Source organism: Pieris napi, chromosome 12 (assembly GCF_905475465.1).
Source record: "Pieris napi chromosome 12, ilPieNapi1.2, whole genome shotgun sequence".
In the NCBI taxonomy this organism is placed as follows: domain Eukaryota; kingdom Metazoa; phylum Arthropoda; class Insecta; order Lepidoptera; family Pieridae; genus Pieris; species Pieris napi.
The window spans coordinates 4,836,184-4,863,470 of NC_062245.1; the positions used below are offsets into that span (position 1 = coordinate 4,836,184).

At 33.2% G+C, this 27,287-nt stretch overlaps 2 protein-coding genes across 3 annotated transcripts; one reads left to right on the forward strand and one right to left on the reverse strand.

Annotated features, from left to right (window-relative positions):
- Positions 1-34: 34 nt before the first annotated feature.
- On the reverse strand, positions 35-10,713 carry LOC125054690 (acyl-CoA Delta-9 desaturase-like). 2 transcript variants are annotated; one of them, XM_047656706.1, is made up of 6 exons: positions 10,543-10,713; positions 5,742-5,994; positions 3,194-3,324; positions 2,117-2,322; positions 1,324-1,506; positions 35-347 (listed from the first exon to the last, which is right to left on the reverse strand). In XM_047656706.1, the coding sequence occupies exons 2-6, from the start codon at positions 5,983-5,985 to the stop codon at positions 119-121; spliced, it is 993 nt and encodes a 330-aa protein (XP_047512662.1). In that variant the 5' UTR covers positions 5,986-5,994; positions 10,543-10,713; the 3' UTR covers positions 35-118. The 2 variants fall into 2 exon arrangements, with proteins under 2 accessions (XP_047512662.1, XP_047512661.1); XM_047656705.1 differs by having other exon boundaries at positions 10,512-10,713.
- A 1,463-nt stretch (positions 10,714-12,176) lies between these two features.
- On the forward strand, positions 12,177-26,803 carry LOC125054688. The gene is made up of 14 exons (XM_047656703.1): positions 12,177-12,392; positions 12,635-12,781; positions 13,862-13,950; positions 14,550-14,631; positions 15,195-15,276; positions 16,040-16,244; positions 17,814-17,943; positions 18,586-18,754; positions 19,247-19,343; positions 19,647-19,710; positions 19,910-19,968; positions 20,181-20,280; positions 25,096-25,896; positions 26,702-26,803. Exons 1-14 carry the CDS (start codon positions 12,315-12,317, stop codon positions 26,795-26,797), a joined length of 2,199 nt encoding a protein of 732 aa, XP_047512659.1. The 5' UTR covers positions 12,177-12,314; the 3' UTR covers positions 26,798-26,803.
- Positions 26,804-27,287: the final 484 nt, after the last annotated feature.

The following is a 27,287-nucleotide window of genomic DNA, read 5'->3' on the forward strand; positions in this document are numbered from 1 at the left end:
GGAATAGGTAACAAGAAACATTAAAAAACTCCGGTTTATAATTTATCGAAACGTTTAATACTTGGACAATAAAATTATTTTAATAAAAATCTCACTAATTCCCTTAAAATTAATTCATCTATTCCCCTTTCTTATCCGCAACCGCCTTTATAAGTTCCGGTGACGCAGTTTTCAAATCGTACGCTAATCCACCATAAGCAGCGAGGTCTAAAAATACTGTGGTGGGATTCACAAAGTACGGTAATTCAGCTGCTTTGTAATCCCAGGGGAACGTGTGGTGGAAGTTATGCCAGCCCTCACCCATTGCGAAGATCGAAACTCCAAGGTTCTCTGATGGTAGAATAGATCTGGAAGTAAAGTGGACTTATTAAGACGCGATTACAAAAGTCTAAGTAAAATTGTGTTCGGCTTAGTCTAGAATTTTTATTTAACACTATGTTTCTTCTTTTTATTTATACAAAATCAATAAAACATACGCAAAGCGATTAGCTACCAAATCCTTTTGTTTGTATATTTCGCATAATAGTAATAGACATAACATCGTAATAATACCCAACGAAATTGGGAGTTGCTTATAGATGAAATCTCTATTGTATGAAGCTTAAGAGTTAGACGTGAAACGTTACAATAATTAACTATAGATTTGATTGCAAATGTTTTCATACTTCAAAGCCAATGTGACAATAATTTGTGTTTTTAATTTTGATTTGGATTAGGTTCAAATTTTTGGATTTCATATTTATGGGAGCCCATAGCTACAGCCTACGCTCTTCCAAAAACTATATTCTTGAAATCCCATCCCATAACTCTTCCTTTCTTGGCGAATCCTGTAAGGTCTCTGCGGTGAGGCTATAGAATTCACTTCCCGAATCCCGTCCCTCCGCCACCCATGAACACTCGCACTGCCAGAAGGTTTGCGAGCGCAATGCCGGCCTATTAAGAAAAGGTTTGCTCCAAAGATAGAAGAATTGCCCCCTCCCCAGAATACGAAGGGCAGTCTGTGCGTCCCTGTGGAGGACGCCCAGAGGGAGATTCTCCACCGCGAGCGTGTGTGGTTCCCCCCTGGGGTAGTTATTTTTGTTCTGCACCTTCATATTTTATATCCCTAACTTTCGTACTAACTGATTAGTTTTGTCTAAATTACTATGTCTTACGTAGTTTTGCACTTGCGCTCACCGTGGTTGCTTGGAAACAATCGCTCGAAAGCGATAACGCTACCAGTTGCCCTCCTTTTTATTTAACTATATACTATAATTTCACTATATTTCGGTATACTTGCGACAAAGTGTTAATGAATAAATACATAGGTGTTTGAACACTTACTTGTCATAGGGCCTCAACCCATGAAGATGTGCGAAACTGTTCACCGACCAAGTGGCATTTAGTGTAATGAAGTATCGAACCATTGCAGCCACAATTGCCTGATAAGCTGGCTCACCAAACCACCAAATTGGTGTTACAATTGGTATGAAGAAGCAGAAAAGGAATTTCAGCATGTTAAAGTATCTGGAAATGGAAAAATATATTAAGAAATTTTATGAAACAATCGTAATTAAATTCGCTCCGCAAATATTATAAATAGAAGTCCCTCATGCTAATAAACGTTTTCTTTAGTGCGCAATGCAGTTTTTCGGTTTGACAAATAACTTAATATGATAATCTAACTCGTGAACAAACTAATAGCACGTTATTTCTTTTACTTCTTTCTATTTCATTCCTTTAATTGATTCTCTTCTTAATCGTATTCTTCATTGCTTAAGATCGTGTCACTGTAAGGTGCCTGCTATCGTGCTAGTGATATCTCTCCACTTTGTTCGGTAGTGTAGCTTCCCTTAGCGCAGCTGTTATGGGGAGACCCGTGAGAGTCGTGACTTGGTCACACCATCGGGTTGGGGATCTACTCCGCGGCCTTTTGCCTTCGACCTTGCCGACGATTACCAGCTTATCTGGTTCGGGACGTACGATATGACCACAGCAAGTTTGAGTTTGATTAAATAAGCCTTTTTAACATTTTTTATTCATTATCCTTCACTCCAAAGGTTTAAATACAAGAATCAAACACAAACGATGCTCAACTAAAACTATTGTAAAAACCAATTATAACTATTATTTTTACCGATTAAAGAAAACCAGTACGGGATCACTGGTTATATCGCTCATGTCAATCTTGGAGCCTTCCCTAATGACGTAAGGGTGTTTCCTCATCATCAGCCATCCAACATGTGAGAAGAAGAACCCTCGCTTAGCATCGTGGGGATCTGCTGGTGTTTCAGACCTTTTGTGGTGGACGCGATGATCGCGGACCCAGTTATACAGATTGTTCTGTTAAAGGAATATGATTTTTTTTAAATCGTAGATTTGAGCCTGTACTCATCAAACTCTGATAGAATTTAAGAATTATTTCGTTGCGAAAAGATAGCACGCTAACTAGCACTCGGAATGAATCGTAGCCAATTCACACGTCTTCATTGAGGTCGCTTTTTGTGGATCTTATGAAAGAATCAATCAAATTTAATAGTCACATTAAAATCATTTATCAATATTTTTTTTTATTATATTAAGGTAAGATTAATAATGTGCTTATCCATAAATTAAAAGTGCCTTCGTTGACAGTTTAATTGATTAGCCAACGTATCACATATAGCATAGCAGGGGCCTTGACATGAAACATTATTTGTAGAAACATTATACAACATACATCGTTTCTTTTTATCATTAGCACATTGATAAATATTTGTGTCAAGCCACAGAGTAATAATCCATTCGTTTTTATAGATGATGCAATTACTGTACATTTATTTTAGTTTCTATTGGTATAGGTATAAATGATAAATATGTACTAATCAGTATTAACAAGTAGTTTTGTGTGTAGTACTGTTTTGCATATATATTTGGCTATTTGCACTATTTATACTTACTACACTCTTATACTAATACTATTCATTTTGAATGTTTATGTTTAGCGGGTGATCTTCCCAAAAATGAAAACTCGTGGAACTCGGAAAGTATTTCAGAACAAAAACTATCAAACAAAAACGGTTCTTATGATCACTGCCTTAGAAATGAGACATGTATGATTGAACTCTAAAGAAACGTTGAACAAAGTATTAAACTTTTATATGATATAAATTCAAGCCCTGCGCCGCAAGTACAGACTCAGGATTTTAGATTTAAAGAAGGTAATTATGTTTACCTGACCAGCGATAGCGTAGAACATTAACAAAAGGAGTTTTAAAGGCATCCTTGCTTTATAAGAACGATGGGACCACAATCTATGCGCACCCGCAGTTATACCAAATGCTGCCATCTGTCCAAATATGCACTCTGAAATTAATATAAATGACATTCAAGAAGTATAAATATTTATTTCCAACTCACACAATTAAAACAAATTTAAACAGCTTGGTCCTGCGACCAATACCAAGTATACCAATGCGATACTTATTCGTTGAGCGAGAAAAGCAACAGCTCTTGAGTCACCGGTTCTACACGTATCTACCAGGCGCAAACTTAAATCTTTAATTAGCGTCTGTGCACTTGAACCCTACGACCCAAGATCGAAGTGAGCAAAATCAATGTTGGAATATAACAGGTTTTTGAGCCGTTTATTATATTTCGCTTATTTAGTTTAAATAATAAATATGTTGCATACAAAGTTAAATTTCTGTCCTTATTCTCTTTAGGATAATACAGAATACTAGCAGATCCGGCAAACGTCGTTTTGCCATGTATATCATTTATAATAATAAATAGGGGTTGATCGTAGAGGGGTGAAAATTAGGGGTTGTATGTATTTTTTAATGCTGTATCATAAAAAATAAAAACAGAAAAAATATCTAAAAATAAAATATTTAGAGGTGGACTACCCTTGCCATTTAGGGGGATGAAAAATAGATGTTGTCCAATTCTCAGACATACCCAATATGCATATAAATTTCATAAGTATCGGTCAAGCCGTTTCGGAGGAGTTTAACTACAAACACCTTGACACGAGAATTTTATATATTAGATAACTAGCCGTTTCGCGCCCGCTTTGCTGGACGAATTAAAATAAATTTTATGTTTCATTATTTTATTTTTTTTTCATATTTTTATTATTCTTCTTTTTAACTTCCCGCTAAGAAAATTGAAATATTTCGAAAATCGAGTTTTTAACAGATGTTGACGTTTTGCGGTTCTAGGAAGCCTCTTTTGTTTTTATTAGCGGGAAAAATTTTCATAAAAGTAAAACAGAAATAAAAAAATGAAGGAACGTTGGAATTAAAAATAAATAGCCATAAACCATCTAGGAAAAATTTCGCATCGAATGGTGGTAGTTTCATGTCGATACGATCAGTGGTTTAAGCGTGAAAGAGCCTCAAACGAACACCATTTTCTTTTTATATATATATATAAAGAAAAGATAAAGAAGAGCAATGTTAGTTAAAGGATTTAAATTAACAACATCCTAGTGCGTTCAAATCCTAGCTGTGCTCCATGCTATTTATTCGGCCATTACTTCGTATTTTTCAGACAATGGGTGAATAGCTGACACCAACTTGTAGGAGTAGAACTACAGTAAAAAATTGCATTCAATAAACTTTAAAAACGTTAGTTTAATTTGTTATTAGAATCTAGAATGTATGTGATAAATTTGGTTCTAATATTTTTCATACTTTCTCCAATTAATAAAACCATACCTGTTTATTAATTCATGCATGCTGTTGATTTTGCTACGTGAGTTTAACGGAATATGGACTGAATGTTAATTGAAACGTGATAAATGTTGACTACATGTCATACGAACGTTTGCATAATTTGCCAAATTGTAAACAATAATTTAATTTGTACATTTGATTATTACTTATTGAATTTTCTTTGAAATTTAACATTTGAACACTATTATTACTGTGTATACAAATCAGATGTTAATAGTAGTTCCTTTTTATTGTGACTATTATGCAAAGTCTTAGAGAAATTGTTATAACGCATTCTTAGTTACTTACACCTGAATTTGCTTGAATTGCGCTATTACGCTACTTTTATAAAACTAAATTCATAAAAAATTGCACCGTTTAATTACAAGACATCGTCTCTTTTCAGCACAGCGTAAATATAATTTAACAGAGGGAGATGAAAGAGTAGTTTGTAGCTTGATAACATTAAAAGTGGTTTTAGATGATCATAGAAGATGACTAGGTCAAATTATCATTACGTTGCATTCTTTTTATTAAAGTTCTTTCAAAAACAAATTCGACTTTGCTGATTCATTTATAATAGACCAACCACGAAGTCTATTATTTGTTCGTCGCCGTCGGAAAAGTGATATGATCGGTCTTAAAATAATGATATAAATTACAGAGTAAGTCTGCAGATAGAGATTTTAAGAGCAGTGTCGGTCTAGTGGCTTCAGCGTGCGACTCTCATACCTGAGGTCGTACGTTCGATCCCCTATTGTGCACCAATGTACTGTCTATATGCGCATTTAACATTTGCTCGAACGGTGAAGGAAAACATCGTGAGGAAACCGACATGTCTTAGACCCAAAAGTCGACGGCGTGTCAGGCACTAGGACTGATCACCTACTTGCCTATTAGATTTAAAAATGATCATGAAACAGATTCAGAAATCTGCGGCCAAAACCTAAAGAGGTTGTAGCGCCACTGATTATTATTATTTAGTCTGCAGATTGCTAAAACGCTTATGTTAACTAAAGCCTAAAACTATCTATATTAATGCAAAATTATCCAAACAATACTTACGAACAATTGTTGTTTTCGTAGAACAGTGTTGTCCGCTAAATATTTGGTGTATATAACAAATTGGTACAATAATGTGGAATAATGATATAAGGATTACGTTTGACCATAATAATGGTGTTATAAATCCCAATCGTTTCTCTAAACGACGGATTGGTGCAAAAAATTGGGGCTCTTGTGTTAAGAGTCGATCATAAAAGTCTTCCTCCATTTTTCTCTTCTGAATCGTCGTGGTTTGGGTGACCATTATGAATACCTGAAATTGTTAATATCGTAACAATAGGTTGGTTTTATATCAATCTACCTGCACTTTGACATCCATTAATATTTTTGAAGTGAAACTTCTTTATCGGGGTTGTAAAAAAATTTTGTGTAACATTTTTTCGTTACGCGTCACATTTTTCGGTTATGCGCCATGTTGCTTTTTGAAGTCAAACTTCTTTATCGGCGTTGGAATGAAAGTATCGGAAATCTAAACTTTTAGATTTGTATAAATATGAACAACACTTAAAGATTAGTTTGCCACAGAAGTTTCACTTCTGACATTACACATGTACACACACACTTCTTTTTTTTTTTTTTTAAAGACAATTCACACCAATTGACCTAGTCCCATGCTAAGCTGGTGAAGCTAGTGTTATGGGTACTAGGCAACGGATATACATACATATTATAGATAGATAGACATATACAAATACATATTTAATCACCCAAGACCTAAGCACAACACCAAATGCTCATCACATCGATGTTCGTCTCAGCCGGGGACCGAACCTGGGACCCATGGATTCGCAGTCAGGGGTACTAACCTCTAGACCAATGAGTCGTCATAAAATGTCTTAATAACTGATGAAAAGCTTCGATTTATGTAAATTTATTCGTATTTCAAGAATAGAATAATTTTATTGCGGTTCTTATACAATACGTATATAAGATCTATGGATTTCTTATTATAATTAATATGTATAATACATTTATTTACGTAATATACATATTTAGTCAACATTGTATATATTTTAATAACTATTTATTTTATTTATTTATTTACCCTTCGTTGCAAATGAAAGAAACACAATACATAAAAATTCTATGGGATGCAACGGGCGGCCTTATCGCTAATAAGCGATCTCTTCCAGGCAACCCTAGTTAAGAGAAAAACTTAATAAAAATAAAAAAGAAACATGCGTGCGAGAAGTGCAGAATCCTTAATCTAAAGTAATACAAACTAAAAACTTAAAAGCTAATCTTACAAATACATGGACAGCGAATAGTGATGTAAAAGGATTTACATAAGAATTATACAAGTCACGATTGATGAGGATAGGATAAGGTTAAGAAATGATTATACAGAAGAGTTTTAAAAGATGACAGAGAGGTAGCCAATCGTACGGAGTCAGGCAGCGTATTCCACAACTTAATGGCGGAGATCGTAAAAGAATTGCATAAGAAGGATGAAGTGTGGGATGAAACTATATTCATTTATCCTCAATGGCCTCACTAAAGATCACTGCTATGGTCACATAGGCTTGCTCTAGTGTAATGAGTGAGTCCAAATTAACACTGCACACTACTATATCTATTTCTGTTATATTTAGTTTTATCTATCTCGGTTAATGTGTTAGAGTGTAATACTTTTCTTTCTTTCTATTTCCGATCGAGTCTCCAGAATTAAAACTTGAGATTATTTCAAAAAAAAATATGTTTATTATGGAACATAAGATACATGTATCACTTATTCCACGTCATTAAATTTGAATTTGTAGGCATCCCTACTCATCGGCAAAGAAGACAGAGGGTGTAGGCCGAGAGAAAAAGCCGGCTTAAAAATCTCTCGGTACTCTTTTAAAATAAATAAATTTCCATAGCTTAGTTAGACAATATCTTATTTTATTTGGTTCCAACATGAAAATTGTATGTTCCGATTCTACTAATAGTTGCAGGCGCAATATGTATGTCGTTTACTTCTACAAGTCATGAAACTTTTCATGAAACTTCTAGAAGTATGGATAAATCCAATGGAAATAGAAGTACAAACAAATAAATGACGATTTATGTTTGCCTCAATATTATATATAGTGCGTTAATATGTAATGATAACTTAGCATCACCTGCAAACCTTATACGGTAGTTACGAGAAGTAACTGCAATTCACTTAAGTGATATAAATTTAGAACAAATCAATGATTACAAACACTGTAATGTTTCATTTCGAATACAAAATATTAAAAATGCATAGTCAATATGTCGGACATGTGTGTATTCTAATATGTCTATGTTTTATTTGATGAACAATGTTTATACAACGAAAACATCAGTTTGTCTATTGTGGAATGGTTATATTGTTTCATTTATCAAAATGTTAATAAAATCTTTTATTTACGCAAGAATCGCACATTTTAAATGTGTTAATGTATGTAAATTTGACATAAATTTAGTAAAAGTGTATTTCTTTTAAATGTCAAGTCTTTTTCGGAAATTGTGATGTACTGGCGACTATAGAATATGTAGATGATTGTCTTATTAGCACACATATCAAAAGATAATACGTAACGAACCTTTTAAGGAGGTGGTATAATTTTGTGTTAAAAGAGATTAATTGGTAATCTTCTTTTTTATTTAAATTATATAAGATCTTCTTTTTGATCATTTTCTTTCTGCCTCGTAATTAGCTGCCTCTGCTTATATATATTAATTATTGTGACTCTGTTAACCTTTTGATTGTATTTTAAATTTTTGTCTATACATACTTTTATTTATTATTATTGTTATTTTTCCTATAGACTTTACTTTATTTTAGTTATAGTAACGGGTTATTTTGAGTTTTTTTTTTGTTAATAATTTTTGCAATTCTTGTACTCTCTGTAGGTGTTTCTTTTTCATTGTTCCACATTAGGGTTGCCTGGAAGAAATCGCTTGCTGGCGATAAGGCCGCCCGTTGCCTTATAACTTTTGTAACATGTTTTTTTTGTATTTTTGTTATGTGTATAAGGTAATAAAGCATAAATAAATACATAAATAAGTTTTTTTCGATGTCAAATTTTATCCGGTTATACTACGAGTATGAAATAAAATAGTAAAGCCAAAAGAAATAAGAACGTCATAGCTTTTTGTTTACATAGGAAGAAATTCAATTTGCGCTAGTCCCGCAACTCAAAGGCTACAGGCATATGTGAGACTCGACCCTCACCAGACTTCTCCGCTACTCAAAGAGCTAGGCGGGTGATGTCACTATAACGCGGATTCTACCTCCAAAATAAATGCCTAGATTAATTTTATTTATTTATTTACATTTAGTTTTATCCGTCCCAAAAGGCCGATTTTTTTTTTTATTATTGATACACTAGCTGACCGGGCAAACGTCGTTTTGCCATATCATTTATAATAAAAAAATAGGGGTTGATCGTAGAGGGGTGAAAGTTAGGGGTTGTATGTATTTTTGTATGTTGTATCATAAAAAAATAGAAATTAAAAATTTTGTCTAAAAAATATTTAAAAAAATTTAGGGGTGGACTACCCCTAACATTTAGGGGGATGAAAAATAGATGTTGGCCGATTCTCATAGATACCGGATAAGCACAAAAAATTTCATCAAAATCGGTCAAGCCGTTTCGGAGGAGTATGGCAACGAAAACTGTGACACGAGAATTTTATATATTAGATAAATAATTGTTACTTTTATCATTTTATTTCGGTTACCCTGTATATAACCTTCGTAAAATAGCAGTGAGTAAGAATAAACAGTTACTTGTTTAGCGTGATTAAATGAAAGTTTGTTGAAATCTAACTTGTGAAGGCCACAGAAGACACTTGGGTGTTATACAAAGATAAACATCTGTATGTAATTAGAGAACTAACAAAATCTCGTAAACAAACGAAAACTTTGAAACATCAGCAGCAAGTTCTTAATTATTAAGAAGCCTAGATATAAATCATTTCTCATCGGGAAATATCAATCTTCTTTCTTCTAGCAACAACAAATTCTAGCACAAATTTCGCTGTCCATCGCGATGATTAAAAAGTACAAACTAGTAAGTATTCTTAAATCAAATTAAAGACCAAAAATCTGGTAGATAGGATAAAGAATTCTAGTAAATAAAGTAGTTGTTATAAAAGGTCTTTAAGCTTAAGGTATTTAGACTTGTTAGAAAGAATATAATTTGCATTTTATTTCCTATTACACTTTAGTCATAAATATAAATGAAACTTTTAAAACTGAAACAATTTTTTAGACAAATATTAAGTGAATTGAACCCTATTATCATTTTAAAGATGCTGGTCCTCACACAAGGATATGTGTTGTGGGTGACCAGACGCTTCCGAGGTACAATAAAAGAACAGCTGTACTTAAAATTGTACAGCAGTGGCGTAACAATAGGGTGGCAGAGCTGGCAAAATGCCACGGGCCCCCGACCCAAGAGGGCCCTTGCCCAAGAGATATTATGTTCTATAAGTCTCCAATACGCATTGGGCTAGCGTAGGGACTACAGACCATTCCCTCTCGCCTAAGAGAGGAGGCCTATGGCCATTAGTGGGACATATACAACGTGTAATTGAGTACGCTGAAAACCTCGAAGTTTATTCAAATTAAACTGAGTAGGGACGATTTTTACTGATAGGGCCCCATTAAAAGAATGGTTTTTTACTGATAGGGCCCCATGGGCCCATGATGGTATAGTTACGCCACTGTTATACAGTAAAGGAAAATCAAACATTATAATTATGTTCAATGACCCATTTAGAATACTAATACTAATATTAATGACAGATTCCTACCTTAAGAAATTTCTGCTACAGCTGAACTTACCCAATTATTATTCTAGCACATTAACACAATATACTAAAACGGCCGATTGATACGTGATTTTTGATGAAACTGATAATATCAAAAGGTGATCTTAGTCCGCACGTAACATTGGTACGTGCTAAATACACTTCTTGTGAAATAACATCGTTCTTATATTTGTTGTTGTAGGTATAGAGATGTCTGAGAATCATCCGCGAAATACCCTCTACGTATATATCACACGTGTGTGATGTTTCTGAAGTCCATATTAGCATTGGTAGAAGTCTATATTAGTGATTATAGTTGTTATGTTAAGGCCTAATTAATTCGGTAAATATATACACTTATGCATCAATAATTGCGAAGGCGGTTTCAGATAAGTACTTCTGAAATTCTTTGAAACACATAAAGAAGATTTTTATAACGTATGTCAATTTATTACCATTTGAGAGACACATATACAGTATTTACAGTATTCTTAACCTACAAATACTAATAATTAAAAAGTGTCCACACAAGTAACATCCAATCGGGCCGCTTGCCATCGCCTCTAGCGATGCCTGTTGGCTCCAAAATGGCTGGTATTAATAATATTACCTGATCGATATAAACTACACTAATCTCTAAAGAATAATCAGACAACAAAAAACTGAAGATGAAAACTTTAACGTCAATACTTTGTGAAATGGTTAAATTTAAAAATTATTAAACTACATAATTATGCTTATAAATTGATCAATAAATAAGACATAGACATAACATAACATATATTACTAACAATAACACACACACATAAACACACTATAACAATAATCAAAGAAAAAAATATAATGAGAGATATAAATAAAACCCTTTTCCCATTCGGTTCGTTTCAAGTGTGTAATGCCTGTGCTGTGGCTGTAATTGGCCCTGGCTTAGCATTATGCTGAGGAGCAGAATGTTCTACAGCGCTGGTCATTCTGCCAGAGACCACAGCAGCTAGTTAGATCAATAAATAAGGATATGTTAATCAGATGAAACCTTATTTGTAATGTAAAAGTTTACATAAAAAGTTGTATCCTGAGATTCTAAGACAAGTTTCCTTCCGCGAAAGAGAAGAGGCAACTGACAAGAGAGCGATGTATAATGTGACATTTCAACATCAACAACTTTACCTTTAAAAATGATCAACAGAAGGGATATCAAAAATCGACGAAAGACGCATTAAATTAATACCTCAATCTTTATTATTATAATTATTTTTTATACGTTTGCTTATTTGCTACAAACCTAGTATGCCTTATGCTTAACACACACGAGTGCCTTCGAAATAATTAAAAAGAACTAAGTATAAATATATCTATATAATAGTATATATTGAAATATACAACCTTAAATGTTCATTTCAGTAACCTACGGTTAATCGCAATATACTCATTTTACAAAAAGTCATAGCAAATTCTATGACATGTTGACTAGCTGATTCGACCCTTATTGTATCATGACAATTTTCACTAACAGCAATAAAATATTACCATTTTTTGAATTCACTACAAAAAAAATCTCTTTCTAATTTAGATAAATAAAGCGTTGTGACAATCTATAAAAAGTACAAGCAACTAATCTAACTATAAACATCATGTCAAAATGTCGTTGTACAAGGAACAAACTATAAACATCATTGTTCCTTGTACATCGACATTTTCATTTTTTCACGAATTGTGAGAAATTAGTACTACCATTAATAACTGAGTTCGTAATATTAAACCTCATATAGTAGACAATTTATTAGTAAATAAGCAAATTATTTTTTAATGAGATTATGTGATGGAAATAAATATTGTGTTTGTGATTATGATGAAGTCGTGTTAAGGCTTAGTATGAATAAATTGGTAAGTGTTTTAATCTCTCACATTTGTATACCATATACTTCGTTTATTGGAATATCACAGAGAATACAATCCTTGTAGGATACACATAGGTTTTTTTAAGGACATACGCGGTGTAAATAGTTTCTGCGCGTTGGGAAAATATTTGTTTTAGAAAAATTCACTTTGCCACCACTTGGGGCATTACACACCCATAGACTCAACCAATGCAATGGTTATCCATTATAAAAGTTTATATTCCACAGATTATTATTATTAACTGCTACGCAATCGTACAGGGCTCACATGTTCGCGATGCCCACTTTGACAAGAACAAAATTGCCGAAAATTATTGTCCAAAGTCTGAACATTGTGAAGAAGGCTCGCATGTGATGTGCATGTATTATAACCCGGTAAGGTATTCAAAGATGTTTGGCGGTCTCAAGTATGAATTCCAGAAATCTTTAGGGAATGCGAGTAGTATGGATGATGTAGAAATGTGACCCTAAGTGTTCAGCCGGACTTAGTCGTGTGTGATAACAATAACAAATTTTCTGAAAAACATAGAAAAGTTCTATTACTTGAAGAAATAATATTTACCATAAAAGAATTGGCGCCACGACGCTTGGTCTAATCCTAAGTTTTAAGATTTCATTCTCAGATAGGCAAATAGGTGATCATCCTTCTGTGCCTAACACAAGCAGTTGATTAGCGGTCTAAGGTATGCCAATTTCCTCATGATAGATAACACTATCTTTACCTTGAGTGAGCACATAAAAAGAACAGTCCATCGCTGAATAAACGTCATTCGAGTGCACGACAGGGAAGAGACTCCCTCAAAATTCACCTTCTATAAAAATACACCAATAAAAAATTAACGACGCTTATAAAATATAAGCGTCGTTAATTTTGTTGTTAGTAGTAGTAGTGTAGTTGTTAGTCGTTAAATTTACATTTGGTTTCTGACTAAGGATGGTTTACATTTGCTCTCCAATCAAAAAAACATGTGCGTGTACTTATATACACGCGTTAGAAGTTATACTTCTTTGGCGTAACAACATAAAAATCTTTTTAATTTTTTTATCTTTCGTCTTAATCTACGTTTGTAGAAACGACACTAACAATAGAAAAAAGGTACTTAATACATTGAAAGTTTTATTGTAACGCATTTCTATCTAGTTAAATAAAGATTCTTTAAATATCACATAAAAAATCTTTTTACATAATTAAAGAAATGGTCAATTTCTATTTTAAATTGTGAGTATGCTAACTGCAGGGTGTCGGTTTTTTGTGACGCGCGCATCGTAAAAATTTACTCTCATAATTTTTCCCTAACACACTAAGAGAAGTATAACTTCAAAAGGTTTTGCGATTGTTATACGTTGTAACGGAGATAACCAGCTCTAAGATCCCCAAGAATGTCAACCTACCTGAAGTCGCTTGAATAACGTTACTAAAATCTCTCTTCTCTCTCTCTCTTTATTTCGTTGTAGAGGGAACGCATGAGTAAGCAGTGCCATAATTCTCAAGATATTCAAATCACTCAACATGAAGCCAACCAACTAATGGATATAGCAAACATGTATGCTTAAAATTATTTTCTAATATTTCTTATAGTCTTTGCGTTAATTTCTCTCTTCAATTTAAGTCCTATGAAAGCCTGTGAATGTTTATTTAACTAACCAATGTAATTATAATTCTGTTTATTTATAATGGCGGTTAATTGAAATTTCGGTTAAAAAATAACCCTTTATAAATATTGTATTAACTTTTAGTTATTTTTGTTGAATGACTTTTATAAAGTACTCATTGAATATATTCGTGGATTTTGCTGTTTATTGAATTTAAAATAACAGGCTACGCAGGACTGTATGATAGGAGTAACAACCTTTTTGCGATAGCGATAGCGATACCGCTCTCGGAAATACGTTTTTGTACCGCGTGGTCCCAAGGTTGCGACCGACGAGAGAACTATAATATCTTACAGGTTCAGTTAGAGTATAGTTACAGAGTAAGGGGCCAATATTGTATGTTATTTTAGGAAACCATATAATAATAATATATTCTTAAACAGAAATATAATACAGATTAGAACTTTTCCAATTCGATTAAAAGAAATCATCTAATTAATTTTAAATTGATAAATTTTGCTGTTTTTTAACTTAGTACGATTTGTTTAAGGATAAGAGGGAATGTGGCTACAGGAAAGGAAACAGGAAGGGCACAAGAGCCCCTACCTCGTGCTTATGGCATGTATAGATTGGTAATTTAATAATTTAATATATCTAATTTAATAAATTGTTTTGCTCGGTAGATACTGCACAAAAAATTAATTCACGAAACTCAATTATTGTAAATTAATTGATTTTAGACAAACATAACTTTGTCTCTAATATTAAACTCTGCATATCCAATATAACGTTACTTAGATGCCTAAAACGTACAATATAAAGACTATTCATAACAATGTTTTTCTTACCATAAAAAATTGGTTTCTTTTAATTAAGAAACGCGAAATAACATTCTTCGAATACGAAAAATAACATTCTTTGAATCTTAACCTAAATACCTTAAAACATATAATATAATAACTAAAATATATATTATTAAAAGAAGTCCCTTTAGGCAAAGTTCCGAAGATACTGGCAGCGTTCCCCCTTTGAATAGCTAGACTAATTCTTTGTCCGAGGTAGCTACCAGCTCTTCGGTCTTCTGTGATGGCGACTAACCTTTTAGCTAATTGCTTAAGAAAGAGTTCTAATGTTCATTGATGGTTGTAACCGTCAAAATAAGAATATTTTGATTGAAATTTTGTTGTTTATTCAGGAATGGGACGAAGAGTTAGCGACGTTTGCGCAAGTGTTGGCGAATTCATGTATATTAAAGCATGATCTCTGTAGAGCTACAAGTAAGTACCAAAGAACAGTCAACAAAGCAAGGTCTGAGTTAATAACAGACGCCGTGGGACATAGTTATATGTGCCTATTAGACAGACTGAGTCTGCTCTGGCAAAATCACCATAAATGTATTGATACGTCCTAGTATAACTGCGTTTTGTCCGAGAATGACTTCACACAGCCGGAATTACTTCCTTATAAACAATCTTAATTAACCACCCATTCTGATTATATGTATCCAATTTTATGCTTCTTTATTTCTTCTATCTTCATGCTTTTTTATAATATTATATTATCTACGTATATTTTATAGAATAAGACTCGTCGATAGAAAGTCTGTATTGGGTTAAAAAAAATATTGGTTGTTTGTAAAGTAGGTTTACGATCGAGATGTTTACGTGATAACGTCTTATTGGTGATATAAGTTTTTGGGAAGTAAGGAATTAATGAAGATAACAATTTTTTCAAATTTTAAATTACATCTATCGTTTTATTCACACTTTTGATGATAAATTTCGGGTGTAAAATGACAAGTTTACTTATTCGACTATGATATACATTTTTCTTCATACATTCACGGAATGACTGGCAGCGCTCGAGATGAGACGGGAGATCGGTCCGTCTCTCTCTCGTTATACCTGCGATCGCGCTCGTGAGGTTTTGGTGTGACACAAGTTTCTGAACATGTCACCCGACTAAAACGATTTTAAAGACGTTATCACGTCAAAAATCAGGTTAATTTTTAATGATAGGTACTGCTGCATTTTTTTTCAGGCAAATATCCCGACCCTGGTCAAACCACTGGCGTTGTGAGGTTCAGCTACCCGGACTGGTATAGCATAAGTGGTACCGACGTCTTTCCGCCAGGCCTATCTGAAGACAAACTTCTATACACCATCAAGCACATCATGCAGTCGTGGTACAATCAAAAGATTTATGTGACTCCCGAGATGGTGAATGAGTACCCCAACTGGTCAGAGTTAGTATATATTTAGCTCACCTCCAATGGAATGCGATTTTGAAATCATTTAAATAAAACTTAATTTAAGCGAGATTGTACCGCCGTGAAAATAACTATTTTTATTAAATAATAACTCAATCAGATCAGTCCCTTTTATCTAAAGCGCTGTTCTGTTCTCTTTTCATCTCCACGTAGACACAATTTGACAGTAAGAGCCAAAAGAGTACCATAGTTAAAAGTTAACAGTTAATACTAACGCGGTGTCCTGCGTAAGCGACGAATACAACGTGACGCGACGCTGTGAACGCGACCAACGCAATCAAATCAACGGCATACCCTACTTACGGCCTATGTGACAGTCTGCGGCGAGACGCGACGTCACGCGGACTTGTTTTGAGGGCGACCAGACGCGACACTACGAACTATGAAATGGTTGATTCTGAAGCGTTGATCGCCGCAGTGCGTGAGCAAAGATTGTTGTGGGACAAAAAACATAAACATTATAGGAATCGTTTATTAGTAACACTCCACAATATTGTTTAAACATTTTAGAATCGTTTCTTAATTTTGGATATAAATGATGGAACTCGCCAAATGTGTTTCTTTGTAAAAAATATTATATTTGTTTTTTTTCTATGCTTTTTACGATATTTTTTTAAAAGTCTATATTTTAAGTATGAACTTTCGAGCAAAATTGTACTGTACTTCCCCATGATTCGAGAAGTAATGACCAAATTACGTAGGACATTTGTCGCGTGTAGCATCGCGTCGCATTACGTCGCGTCGTGTTGCGTCGTATTCGTCGCTTACACAGGACACCGCGTTACTACACAAGTTCTACTTGTGTGAAAACGTATTTAAATACAACTGTTATAAATGACCATCCATCCGTCACAGTATCAACAAGTAATAAACTCAAACTCAAAATAACCTTATTCATATATGTAAACCAATACACTTATGAACGTCAACAGAAAAGATTTTAAATTGATTCTAAATTTACTACCAGTTCGCAAGTCAAGGGCGTAGAGCGGGCAAGAAACTCTCCGCCACTCTTAACAGTAATTTCATATTACATAGAAATATCAATTTTTGCTCAGCCAGGTTTGACAGGCATTACCTAAGCTTTGAGAGTCACGAGCCTATCCACTAGGCGTACCTTTCTAAGTTATCTAAGTATTTTTGAGGAAATATTAAAGACAATATTTTACAATAAATGAATTGTTATATAGAAAGCTGTATTTATAGACGATATCTAATATATAAAATTCTCGTGTCACAGTTTTCGTTGCCATACTCCTCCGAAACGGCTTGACCGATTTTGATGAAATTTTTTGTGCTTATCCGGTATCTATGAGAATCGGCCAACATTTTAGGGGTAGTCCACCCCTAAATTTTTATTTTTATTTTTAGACAAAATTTTTAATTTCTATTTTTTTATGATACAGCATTAAAAAATACATACAACCCTTAATTTTCACCCCTCTACGATCAACACCTACTTTTTTTATTATAAATGATATACATGGCAAAACGACGTTTGCCCGGTCAGCTAGTAGGTTTATAATAAGGTCTTAAACCTTGCAGTCATATCGACAAAGTCGCTGGGAAACTGTACCTCGAGATGATGGCTGGTGAAGCTACTCACATGGGTTGTGGCATATCCGCATATGCGGAATATGCTTACCACGCAAATAATGCGGATTTGAGTTATAATGTAAGTAATGTAATAAAATTAAAAGTAATATTACTAACATATTCGTTTATTTACGTGATTAACCATCTTTTACAAAAAATATACTAATCCAAGATCTGCAATCAAATTCTGGTAATTTTTAAATAACGCCCTAATAATATCTCAATGTAATCCAATATTTTAATGTTTTTTATTTTTTATCGTAATTTTTAAATTAGGAACGTCAAGACTGTCTGACTTTACACACAGATGGAAAATCAATTCCATGAACTTTATATCACCAAAGAGTTTGCTTTATATTGGTTTACTAATTAGCACGCAATTTCTCTAGTAAATAATAAAATATTATATCATTTACTAGGCCTGGCTTTGGTGCTATTTAAGAGTTTTTTAACATTAAATATATATTTGTATAGTGTATACAACTGTACATAACAAGATATAAAAACTAGATGACCCCTTTAAAAACCTTTGTGTTTTACTAACCGTAATTATGCAGCTTCAACTACTAATTTAAATCGAGGCGCAATTTAAGTTTTGACGGCAAATTTTATATAAACTTAAAAACCAAATTCCAAACGTAAAGTACTAACATCCCTCATAAAATAACTGTCAGTGTATTATTTATGAATACTTCACCTTAAATTGGAACATTTCTTCCAGAACGTGCACGTGGTGTGTAACTATTCCGCGAAACCTAGAAAGGGGGAGCAACTGTACAACACAAAGCCTCCCACTGAAAACGATGTGGGCTATACCGTACGATGTGGCTGTCCCGTGGGATACGACGAAGATTACAACTGTCTTTGCTATAAGACTAATAGGAGCTTTAGTATGTGTACACTTAGACTGGGTTCACACGGCATTGTCATTTATTGAAATTGTGTGTTATTTATTCATTTTTTTAACGTACTTTCGCCCGGGTTCACATGGTAGATTCTAGCAGTCTTCACACAGTTGTCACAGTGAGCGAGAACGAGACAGAGCTATATTATGTGCCCCTTTAAACCGAGTTAACGTTAAAGTTCATTTGATTTGCTTGACAAGTCCGTTGAGTATTCGTTTGAACGTATAAACGGTGGACGATATTTTGCAGTACAAACGCCGTGTGAATGGGTCTATGTACAATACATGTGCCACTATTTATTCGTTAAGACGTATATACACTGCAAAAAAACGTGCAGGATAATGCCGTGTGATAGTCTTACACAAACCATTTTCTTACAAAACCTTTCATACAAGATTAAATTCAGACAATTGCTTCTTATTTCTTCAAATGACGACGGTGATATATTTTAAATATAACTGGCGATTTTCTTTTCAGCAAACACATGCGAGGGGGATAAATGCAAGCCCTCAGTAGTACTTCTGCCAATTTTTACAGTAGAAGATGCGCCTGCGCACAAAATGATACACAAAGGGTAATATTGTGTTTGTATAATAGTTACGTATCCCGTAGGTTAGTCTTCAAAAGTTTTTCTTTTCATTTAAAAGTGTTTTTTATACTAAAGAATGTTTAAACCAATGCAATTAAAATTAGGAGCCCATCATGTGCCTGCAGTACTCGTAATGAAGATCAAACAGTAGAACATGTGCTTCTACATTGCCCTATATTCGCATCGTCCAGGCACGACCTGGAGCAACAAAACAAGGAATTGCGCCCCGGATCGCCCATAATTTTCCGCCGCTAATTTTCCGCTTTTTTATTAACTGCATTCTTTCAGGTCAGAAAACAAGACACTCAAGTATTACGATTCATTTGAACTGTTGGACCAATTTGATAAAAAGGTATTTTGAGTATTTATTAATAAGTACCAGGGATTGTACATAATGACGTTTTAGATACCTAGCAAAAATAGGGATAATCTGCCTAAATTAAATTTAATAGGAAAATGATTTAAATTTACATATAGCAACTTCTAGAGGTTCTTTGAGAGCCTTTGTAACTTATATTATTCTACTTAGATTTTGAATTCTTACATTTCAGGAAAAATCGCGTAAAGCTTTTGATTTATCTCGAACTGAGCCTCCTTTTATTACTGAAAGGTGAGTCTATTAAAACATTATACACTATTAATGTTATGCCACGAAACAGCACTTTTGAAAGATCTGACTTTCTCATGTTTCTAGATTATAAATTATGAAAAAAAAACTACAATTTGAGGCTTTAGAGTAAGACGTGTACTACACACTCATTATATCAATATATTTTGCTTATTAATACATACTCGAGTATCATATTAATATTTTTTTTCCAGAAGTTATACGCCAAAGCGGTTCGATGTCAGTCGACGTTATTTTGGGAAACCGCTTAATGTATCACGCTCAAGTCGAATAATTGTCCCATCTAAAGTTAAAGTAAGCTTTATTAATAAAATAAAAATAAAAAATAAAATAAAAAGCCTTTATTGTTGTTAACAAGTTTTACACAGAGTAGTTTTGTGTGCCTAAAATTATTTATGACTACTATCTAAAAAACACATTTTGACTATTTACTAGAGTTTAACTAATATACTAACAATTTTTAATATTTATTGACTATCGGCAAACGGTAGTTCGGAAACAACTTGTCTTCCGACAAAGGCCTCCTCTAAAGCTCTCCAGTCTTTTCTCATTTTTGCGGTGCGAGTCCATGTTGAACCCGCTATTTTCTTAATGTCATCCTCCCATCTCTTAGCCTGTCTTCCTCTATGTCTCTTTCCGTCTAAAGGGTACCATTCTGTGATAAGTTTTGTCCATTTTTCTTGCTTTTCTCTCATCATATGCCCTGTCCACCTCCACTTCAGCTGTTTGTATGTTGTGTATGCATTCTTAAACTTGGTTTTACTTTTGATGTCTATTAATTTTTCTCGGTCTTTTCTTTTGACACCTATTGTACTTCTTTCTATGCTGTTTTGACAAACTTTAATTTTATTTGCTAGATGTTCTGTCAATGCCCAAGTTTGACACCCGTATAGTAAACATGGTAGAATGCACATATTAAATACCTTCCTCTTTTCTTTCCTAGGCATATCTTTGTTCTTCATCACTTCACTGAGTGACCAATATCTTTTCCAAGTATTGGTAACTCTTCTTTCAATCTCTTTTTCCATGCAGCCTTCAATAGATATTAGCTGTCCTAAGTATACATATTCCTGTACGTACTCTATTTGCTCATTGTTTACTTTTATCGTGTCTGTTTGTGATGAGTTTGTCATGATTTTTGTTTTATTTAAATTCATCGATAGTCCAGCTTTGTCACTTACATCTGCTAGCTGTTGCAGCATCATTTCTAGTGATCTTGAATTTTCCGAGAATATTATTAAGTCGTCTGCAAAGCGTAGGTGGCTCAAGTTTTCACCGTTTATGTTTAGTCCCTCATTTGTCCAGTCTAGGTTCCTAAATATTATTTCCAAAACGGCAGAAAATAATTTGGGTGAGATAGGGTCTCCTTGGCGTACACCTCTCATGATAGGGAATTCTTCGCCTATAGTTTCTAACTTAACTTGCGCAGTACTCTTGGTGTATACATTACGAAGTAATCGTATGTATTTTGTTTGTACACCCTGTATTTTTAGTGCATCCCAGATATATCCGTGTTCTAGTGTGTCGAATGCTTTATTGAAATCGACAAACCCTAGGTAGTAGCTTTTGTTGTATTCTTTATATTTTTGTAATATTTGTCTAAGGGTGTGTATATGATCTATGGTTGAAAAATTTCGACGGAATCCAGCTTGTTCTTTGGGCTGATTCTCTTCAAGAATATTTGTAATCCTCAATAGTATAATTTTAGAAAATACCTTATAAATATTAGACATTAAGCTTATGGGCCTGTAATTTGATATATCTCCTTTATCACCTTTTTTGTGTAGTAATATAATTGTAGATTTAGTCCAATCCTCTGGAATATTTTCCGTTTTAATAATTTCGTTAAATATATTTGTAAGCATCGGACCAATTACTGGTGATGTAATTTTCAGTATTTCATTTGTTATGAGGTCTGATCCTGGAGCTTTATCATTCTTTTGTGTACTAATTGCTTTTATGGTTTCTTCGTTTAGTATTTCAGGTATTTCCTCTTCATCGGTAGATGCATCATATTCTCTTACCACTTGTCCCAACTTTTGACTTTGATATAAATTTCGATAAAATTCTGTAGCAGCTTTTAGTATCTCGGGTCTCTTCTCTGTAATTTTACCATCCTTCTTTTTTATATTTAGTATCCAATCCTTTTTTCGATTTAGTTCTTTCAGTGCCTTTTTTATTCCTCCGGTTTTTTCTATATAATTCTTCATAGTATTAGATCGTTTCGTTTTTCTTTCGTTCCGTAGTTCTTTGCTTATACTTTTGCTTATTTCTGCGATTTTTCGACGGTTGTCTTTAGTTTTCTTTTCTTGTAGTAGTTCCTTACGTTTCAGTAGTAGTTGTTTACTTTTGAGTGAGACTTTCTTCTTGCTGTTTGTGTTTACTTTTCTAGGTATAGTTTTTAGTTGGTTTAGTAGTTTGTTGTATTTTTCTTGTATTGATACGCCTTCTTTACTGTCCATTGATATTTGTAAATTATTAAGTAGGACTTCTGGTTCGCCTTTGTATTGAATAACTGCGTATTTATTATGAAATCGTCTTGTTTTCTTAGGGCGTATCCCTGTCAGTGTAGCTCGAACCATTCTATGGTCTGTATTAAAATTTAAGTTATGTATGACCGACACATCTTTGAATATTTTTCTATTGTTAGTCATAATAAAGTCGATTTCGTTCTTATAAAGGCCGTTCGGTGAGATCCATGTCCATTTATTTCTTAATTTCTTTTTATAAAAGCTATTTAGGATACTTAGTCTGTTTTGTAATGAAAAATTGACTAACCTTGTTCCATTTTTGCTTCTAGTTCCAAACCCGTAGCTTCCTATACTATGTTCTTCTCCGATATTTTGTGTACCGATTTGGCCATTAAAATCTCCCATTATTATGACGTTTTTATATGCAGTTTCAATTGTATTTTGGAGGTCTTCGTAAAATTTCTCGATTTTTGTTATGTCTTCCTTTTTGATAGATTCCGTCGGTGAATACGCCTGGATAATGGACCAATCTTCTTCTTTTTCTATATTAAGTTTAATGTTAACAATTGCGATACGTTCAGTTATTCCCCTTATTTCTTCTATTTTGTTTATAAGATGTCTTTTAATCATGAATCCTATTCCATACATACCCGGCGTCTCTCCTTTATGATATAATATATACTTTCCATGGTCTTCTATATGTTCTCCAAATCTTCTCATTTCGCTGATCCCTATAATATCCCATTTTATTTCTTGTATAGCTAGTTCAAGTTCTTCAAGTTTTTCGGGTGTTCTAAGAGATCGACAGTTGATGGTTGCTATTTGAATATCATTCGTTTTCTTTTTAGTGTGAGTATTGACATTAACGTTATTTTTAACTTTTAGAGGGTCGTGGTCATTTTCCCCCACGATGACCAGTCGGCTTGGGGGAGCGTGGTGTTTTGTACTTGTGTTGTTTATGTTATAGGTATGTCGTGTTTTCCGTTTACCGATATTCAATTGTTATTGCTTATTATCTAATGAGTTTAAGGGGAGGGAATTGCTTCTAGTTCGCATTAAATCAAAAGCATTTAATCTGTTGGCGTTCGATGGCATGAAGGTTTGTTGTTTCATTGGTTGATTATTATTTTCTGGTGATGTTGATGTTTCTCTTCTCCGTTTTCCATTGCTTGTATTGCTTTTTCCTTTTATTATTATTTTATCGAATTTTAAGTATGCGATATTTCCTTTCTTTCTCTCCTCTATAAGTTGTGGCTGCAGTGTTTTCCTTTTCTCCAGCACTTCCTTAGTATAATCTTCTGAAATGTATACATCTTTAAGATTTTTCTTCATTTTCATTATTTCGTTCTTTTTCCATTCATTCACGAAAGATACCAAGGTAGGTCTTGACTTATCACCTGCTTTTCCAATGCGATAGATGTTATTCACATCGTGATCTTCAATATTTATGCTTAAGTCGGTTTTAAGAACTTTTTTCACTTTTTGTAGTAGTTCTAGGTTAGAGTTTTCGTCCTCTTTAATACCAAAAACTATTAAATTATTTTGTTTCTTAGCTCTTTTTAAGGTTTCCAGGTCTTTCTCGACGTTTTCTAATTTTGTTTTTAGGATTTTATTTTCTGCTATGATAGGTTGTAACTTTTCATCCATTCTCTCCATTATTTTGTTAGTTATAGAAGTTTGTAGCTCCGTGGTTTGTTTTTGCATTTCATTTTTCACTTTGTCAAATAAAAGTTGAAATTGACCATCCATTTTGTGTTGTTAAAAAATTATAGTATAGGAAATATAAAGAATTCCGAAATTGCACAGTAACAAATGCTCCTTCAATAATGTGACAGACAAATGTCACTGCAATAAATGCTCTTTACAGTAATTTCTACGTATTTACCTCGAACTTTATTTGGTATTATGTTTAAGCAACACGGTCGTAGATACAAAATAACCACGTAGAAAGTTAAGCAAATTTTTCTTTCTCACTTCACTTGCTTATATTTTATTGTTCACGTTTTTTTTTTAGTCACCAACACAATAACACTTTTGAAAAGTAGATTTTTTGTATTTATTCCGTTGTCCACAAAGTAACTATCTTTTCCAGGGATAGATATTCCGCTGATATTGTTTAATTATTACTTTTTATAGTATATTTTTACCATTAACTATATTTAATTGACTTTTTTTTGTGGACTCGATGCAAACGTTACGACTACCCTATTTTTTCCCTTTATTAAATATTGTTTAATATAGACACTATTAGCGTTTCATACAGAAATCTATTCATATAGGATCCATAAGTTGCTGAAAAGTATATGAAACAACCTATACAACTGGGTTCAACTATTGGCAAAACAGTAGTTTATGGTAACTTGGCATAAAAATAATCAAAGTCAAAGTCAAAAATCATTTATTCATATAGGTAACTCAATGAACACTTATGAACGTCCAAAAAGAAATATACAATGCTTCTAATTTCTAATTTTCTAATTCTACATCAGTGAAACTAAAGGGACAGAAATAAAACATATCCTTGCGTTTCATATATCTCTATATCAAAATTAGCCAAATCTAAAAACACAAACACAACACATAAGTCTTGTAAGATTTATTATAAACATAATGCATTAATTTAAAATAAATCTTTTAGAAGCTGAATAAGCAGAGCATTTTCACAAGAACTCCTGTCTTTGTTTTACCTACAAAGAAAAATTCTATCAAATCTCTTGTAACGATAAAGAAGGATGTAGTACCTCGAAAAGATTTTACAAAAGTAAAAAAACTTGTTACCACTTATTTGACACGAAGACGGAATGGAAACAATGAGATTGATTATTTAAATAACTCAATTCACGAAACAACTACTGGAAAGTTTACTACAATTGATGTTTCTTTCAATGAATACTTAAAAGACCATAACTTCGTTAATGTCAACAAAGAAAACGATGAAGATAAGTTAATAAATCTTTTAGATGATTTACAAGAAGAGGTACAACACATAGGATTCGATAGAAAAGAAAAAGAAATATTTAATGCTAAATTACGATCAATTTTCAATTCTTTAGATAGAAAGTCGAAGATGCCAAATGTAAACAATCATTCATTACAAGAAACTCACGATCCATTCGATAGATATTCCAGATATAGTGAAATCAATAACAGATTTGATATAAATGAAGATAGAATTAATAAAAATTCTCTTTTCAATTATCCTATGAAACAAAAAGATAAAAACAAAGCAATGGAACGAAAATATAGGCACATGTATGGGATCAGAAGAAAAAACAAAGATGTATACAGAAGAAATAGTGATATCCGGCGAAACTTTTATTTAAGGGAAGATAGTTTAGGTGATCTGAGCCACGATAGGAGAAAATTTTATCAAGATAAACTTGACAATCTAGAAAGACAATTACAAAGTATGGGACATGGTTATCAGCGAAAGAACGCGGTAAGTATGGCTTAAATAACTTAATTAGTATAAAGCAACGTATTGATATAAATAAAAATATTTTAAAAATATTTTTTGCGACTTTTCCGAGGTTTCCTGTGGTAATATCTTTTGGTAAAGGTATATAACTAAATGGTGAGTTTTGGCTAATGCGTCTAAGAAATTGACCTATATTTTTAAATCTAGTGTCTTTGTAATAAGATGTGGGGACGATGTGGGAATTGCTGACGCTTAAAATAACTCATGCTAGTAATAATAATCAGTCCGTCTTTATTAATTATTAAATGATAATTATATACCTACATATTTTTTCGAGGCATCTGTAACAGTAAAATTTGCTATTTAAATAACAAAAACGGGTAATCCAGACGTCTTTATTTACCCCAGGTACTATGTCCGCAATTAACGCAAACGAGTTACAAAAAATATGTTGTTTTTTTTCAACTTATTCTGTTTAAATGATACCAAGTTTGATGAAATGTTTAAATGTCTGTTGGAAATGTTTTGTGTGCACTATAAAAATGCCAGAATGTATCACGGGTTAGTAACGGCCTGGCAGTAATCGAGTAGACATTAGGGCCGATTTACATTATCTTAGTGTTTAGGAGAGTGCTTTAGTACAACTTGAAAGGCAAGTTCTTTATCGTAGCGTTTACTAAAGCAAGTAGCGTTTACATGTTTCAACTAAAGTACTATCCTAAAGCACTCTCCTAAACACTAAGATAATGTAAATCGGCCTTTAGTCCGTAGTTACTCGTGTCCGCAATTCCCCCATTGTCATCAGTAACGAAAAATTCTTTTGCAGGTAAAAGATGATCGACTCAGACCTGTCAGACCAGCAACAAAAGTTGATAATTCATTCTATTTGCCTGATAGAGCCCGATTCTTACATGGCTTTTGAGTACAATTTTAATAAAAATAATATAAAACATTTTGTGCCTTAATTATTATGATTATATGTTAATATGAGTATCGATAACTGCTGATTATTAACTAGTTTTCAGCCATGAACGTATTGTAGACTTCATACTTATTCATTAAAAATAATATCAGTCTAATTGCACAATTAACAAAGTATAGTACGTCTGTAGTAGTAGTTATAAGGGTATAACCCTATAACTAAAATACTCGTAGTCTCTCTCTCTCTCTCCTTTCCGTCCGTATTTCTACTGTAATGAAAACAGACGTTCTATAATTTGTTAGTTGTGCAATTAGACTGATATTTTCTTATGAAAATGGCGATGCTGTAATGTTTTAGTCACGTGACTACTTTCTCAGTTTGTAAGTTGAGACTGCTTAGAACCCAGTAGTACTGAGGCTTAATAAAAGTACCCGGGTTCGAATTTGAATATAGATTAAAATACGTAAATTATTAGTCTAATCTATATTAG

What these genes read in the sequence shown, in the direction of transcription:
- LOC125054690 (XM_047656706.1), bottom strand. Translation starts at nt 5,985, where the DNA reads ATGGTCACCCAAACCACGACGATTCAGAAGAGAAAAATGGAGGAAGAC. An exon ending in TACGAAAACAACAATTGTTC is followed by an intron (nt 3,325 to 5,741) that starts GTAAGTATTGTT and finishes TATTAATTTCAG; the next exon opens with AGTGCATATTTGGACAGATG. An exon ending in GTACTGGTTTTCTTTAATCG is followed by an intron (nt 1,507 to 2,116) that starts GTAAAAATAATA and finishes TTCCATTTCCAG; the next exon opens with ATACTTTAACATGCTGAAAT.
- LOC125054688 (XM_047656703.1), top strand. Translation starts at nt 12,315, where the DNA reads ATGAGATTATGTGATGGAAATAAATATTGTGTTTGTGATTATGATGAA. An exon ending in GGCTTAGTATGAATAAATTG is followed by an intron (nt 12,393 to 12,634) that starts GTAAGTGTTTTA and finishes TATATTCCACAG; the next exon opens with ATTATTATTATTAACTGCTA. An exon ending in TGATCTCTGTAGAGCTACAA is followed by an intron (nt 15,277 to 16,039) that starts GTAAGTACCAAA and finishes ATTTTTTTTCAG; the next exon opens with GCAAATATCCCGACCCTGGT.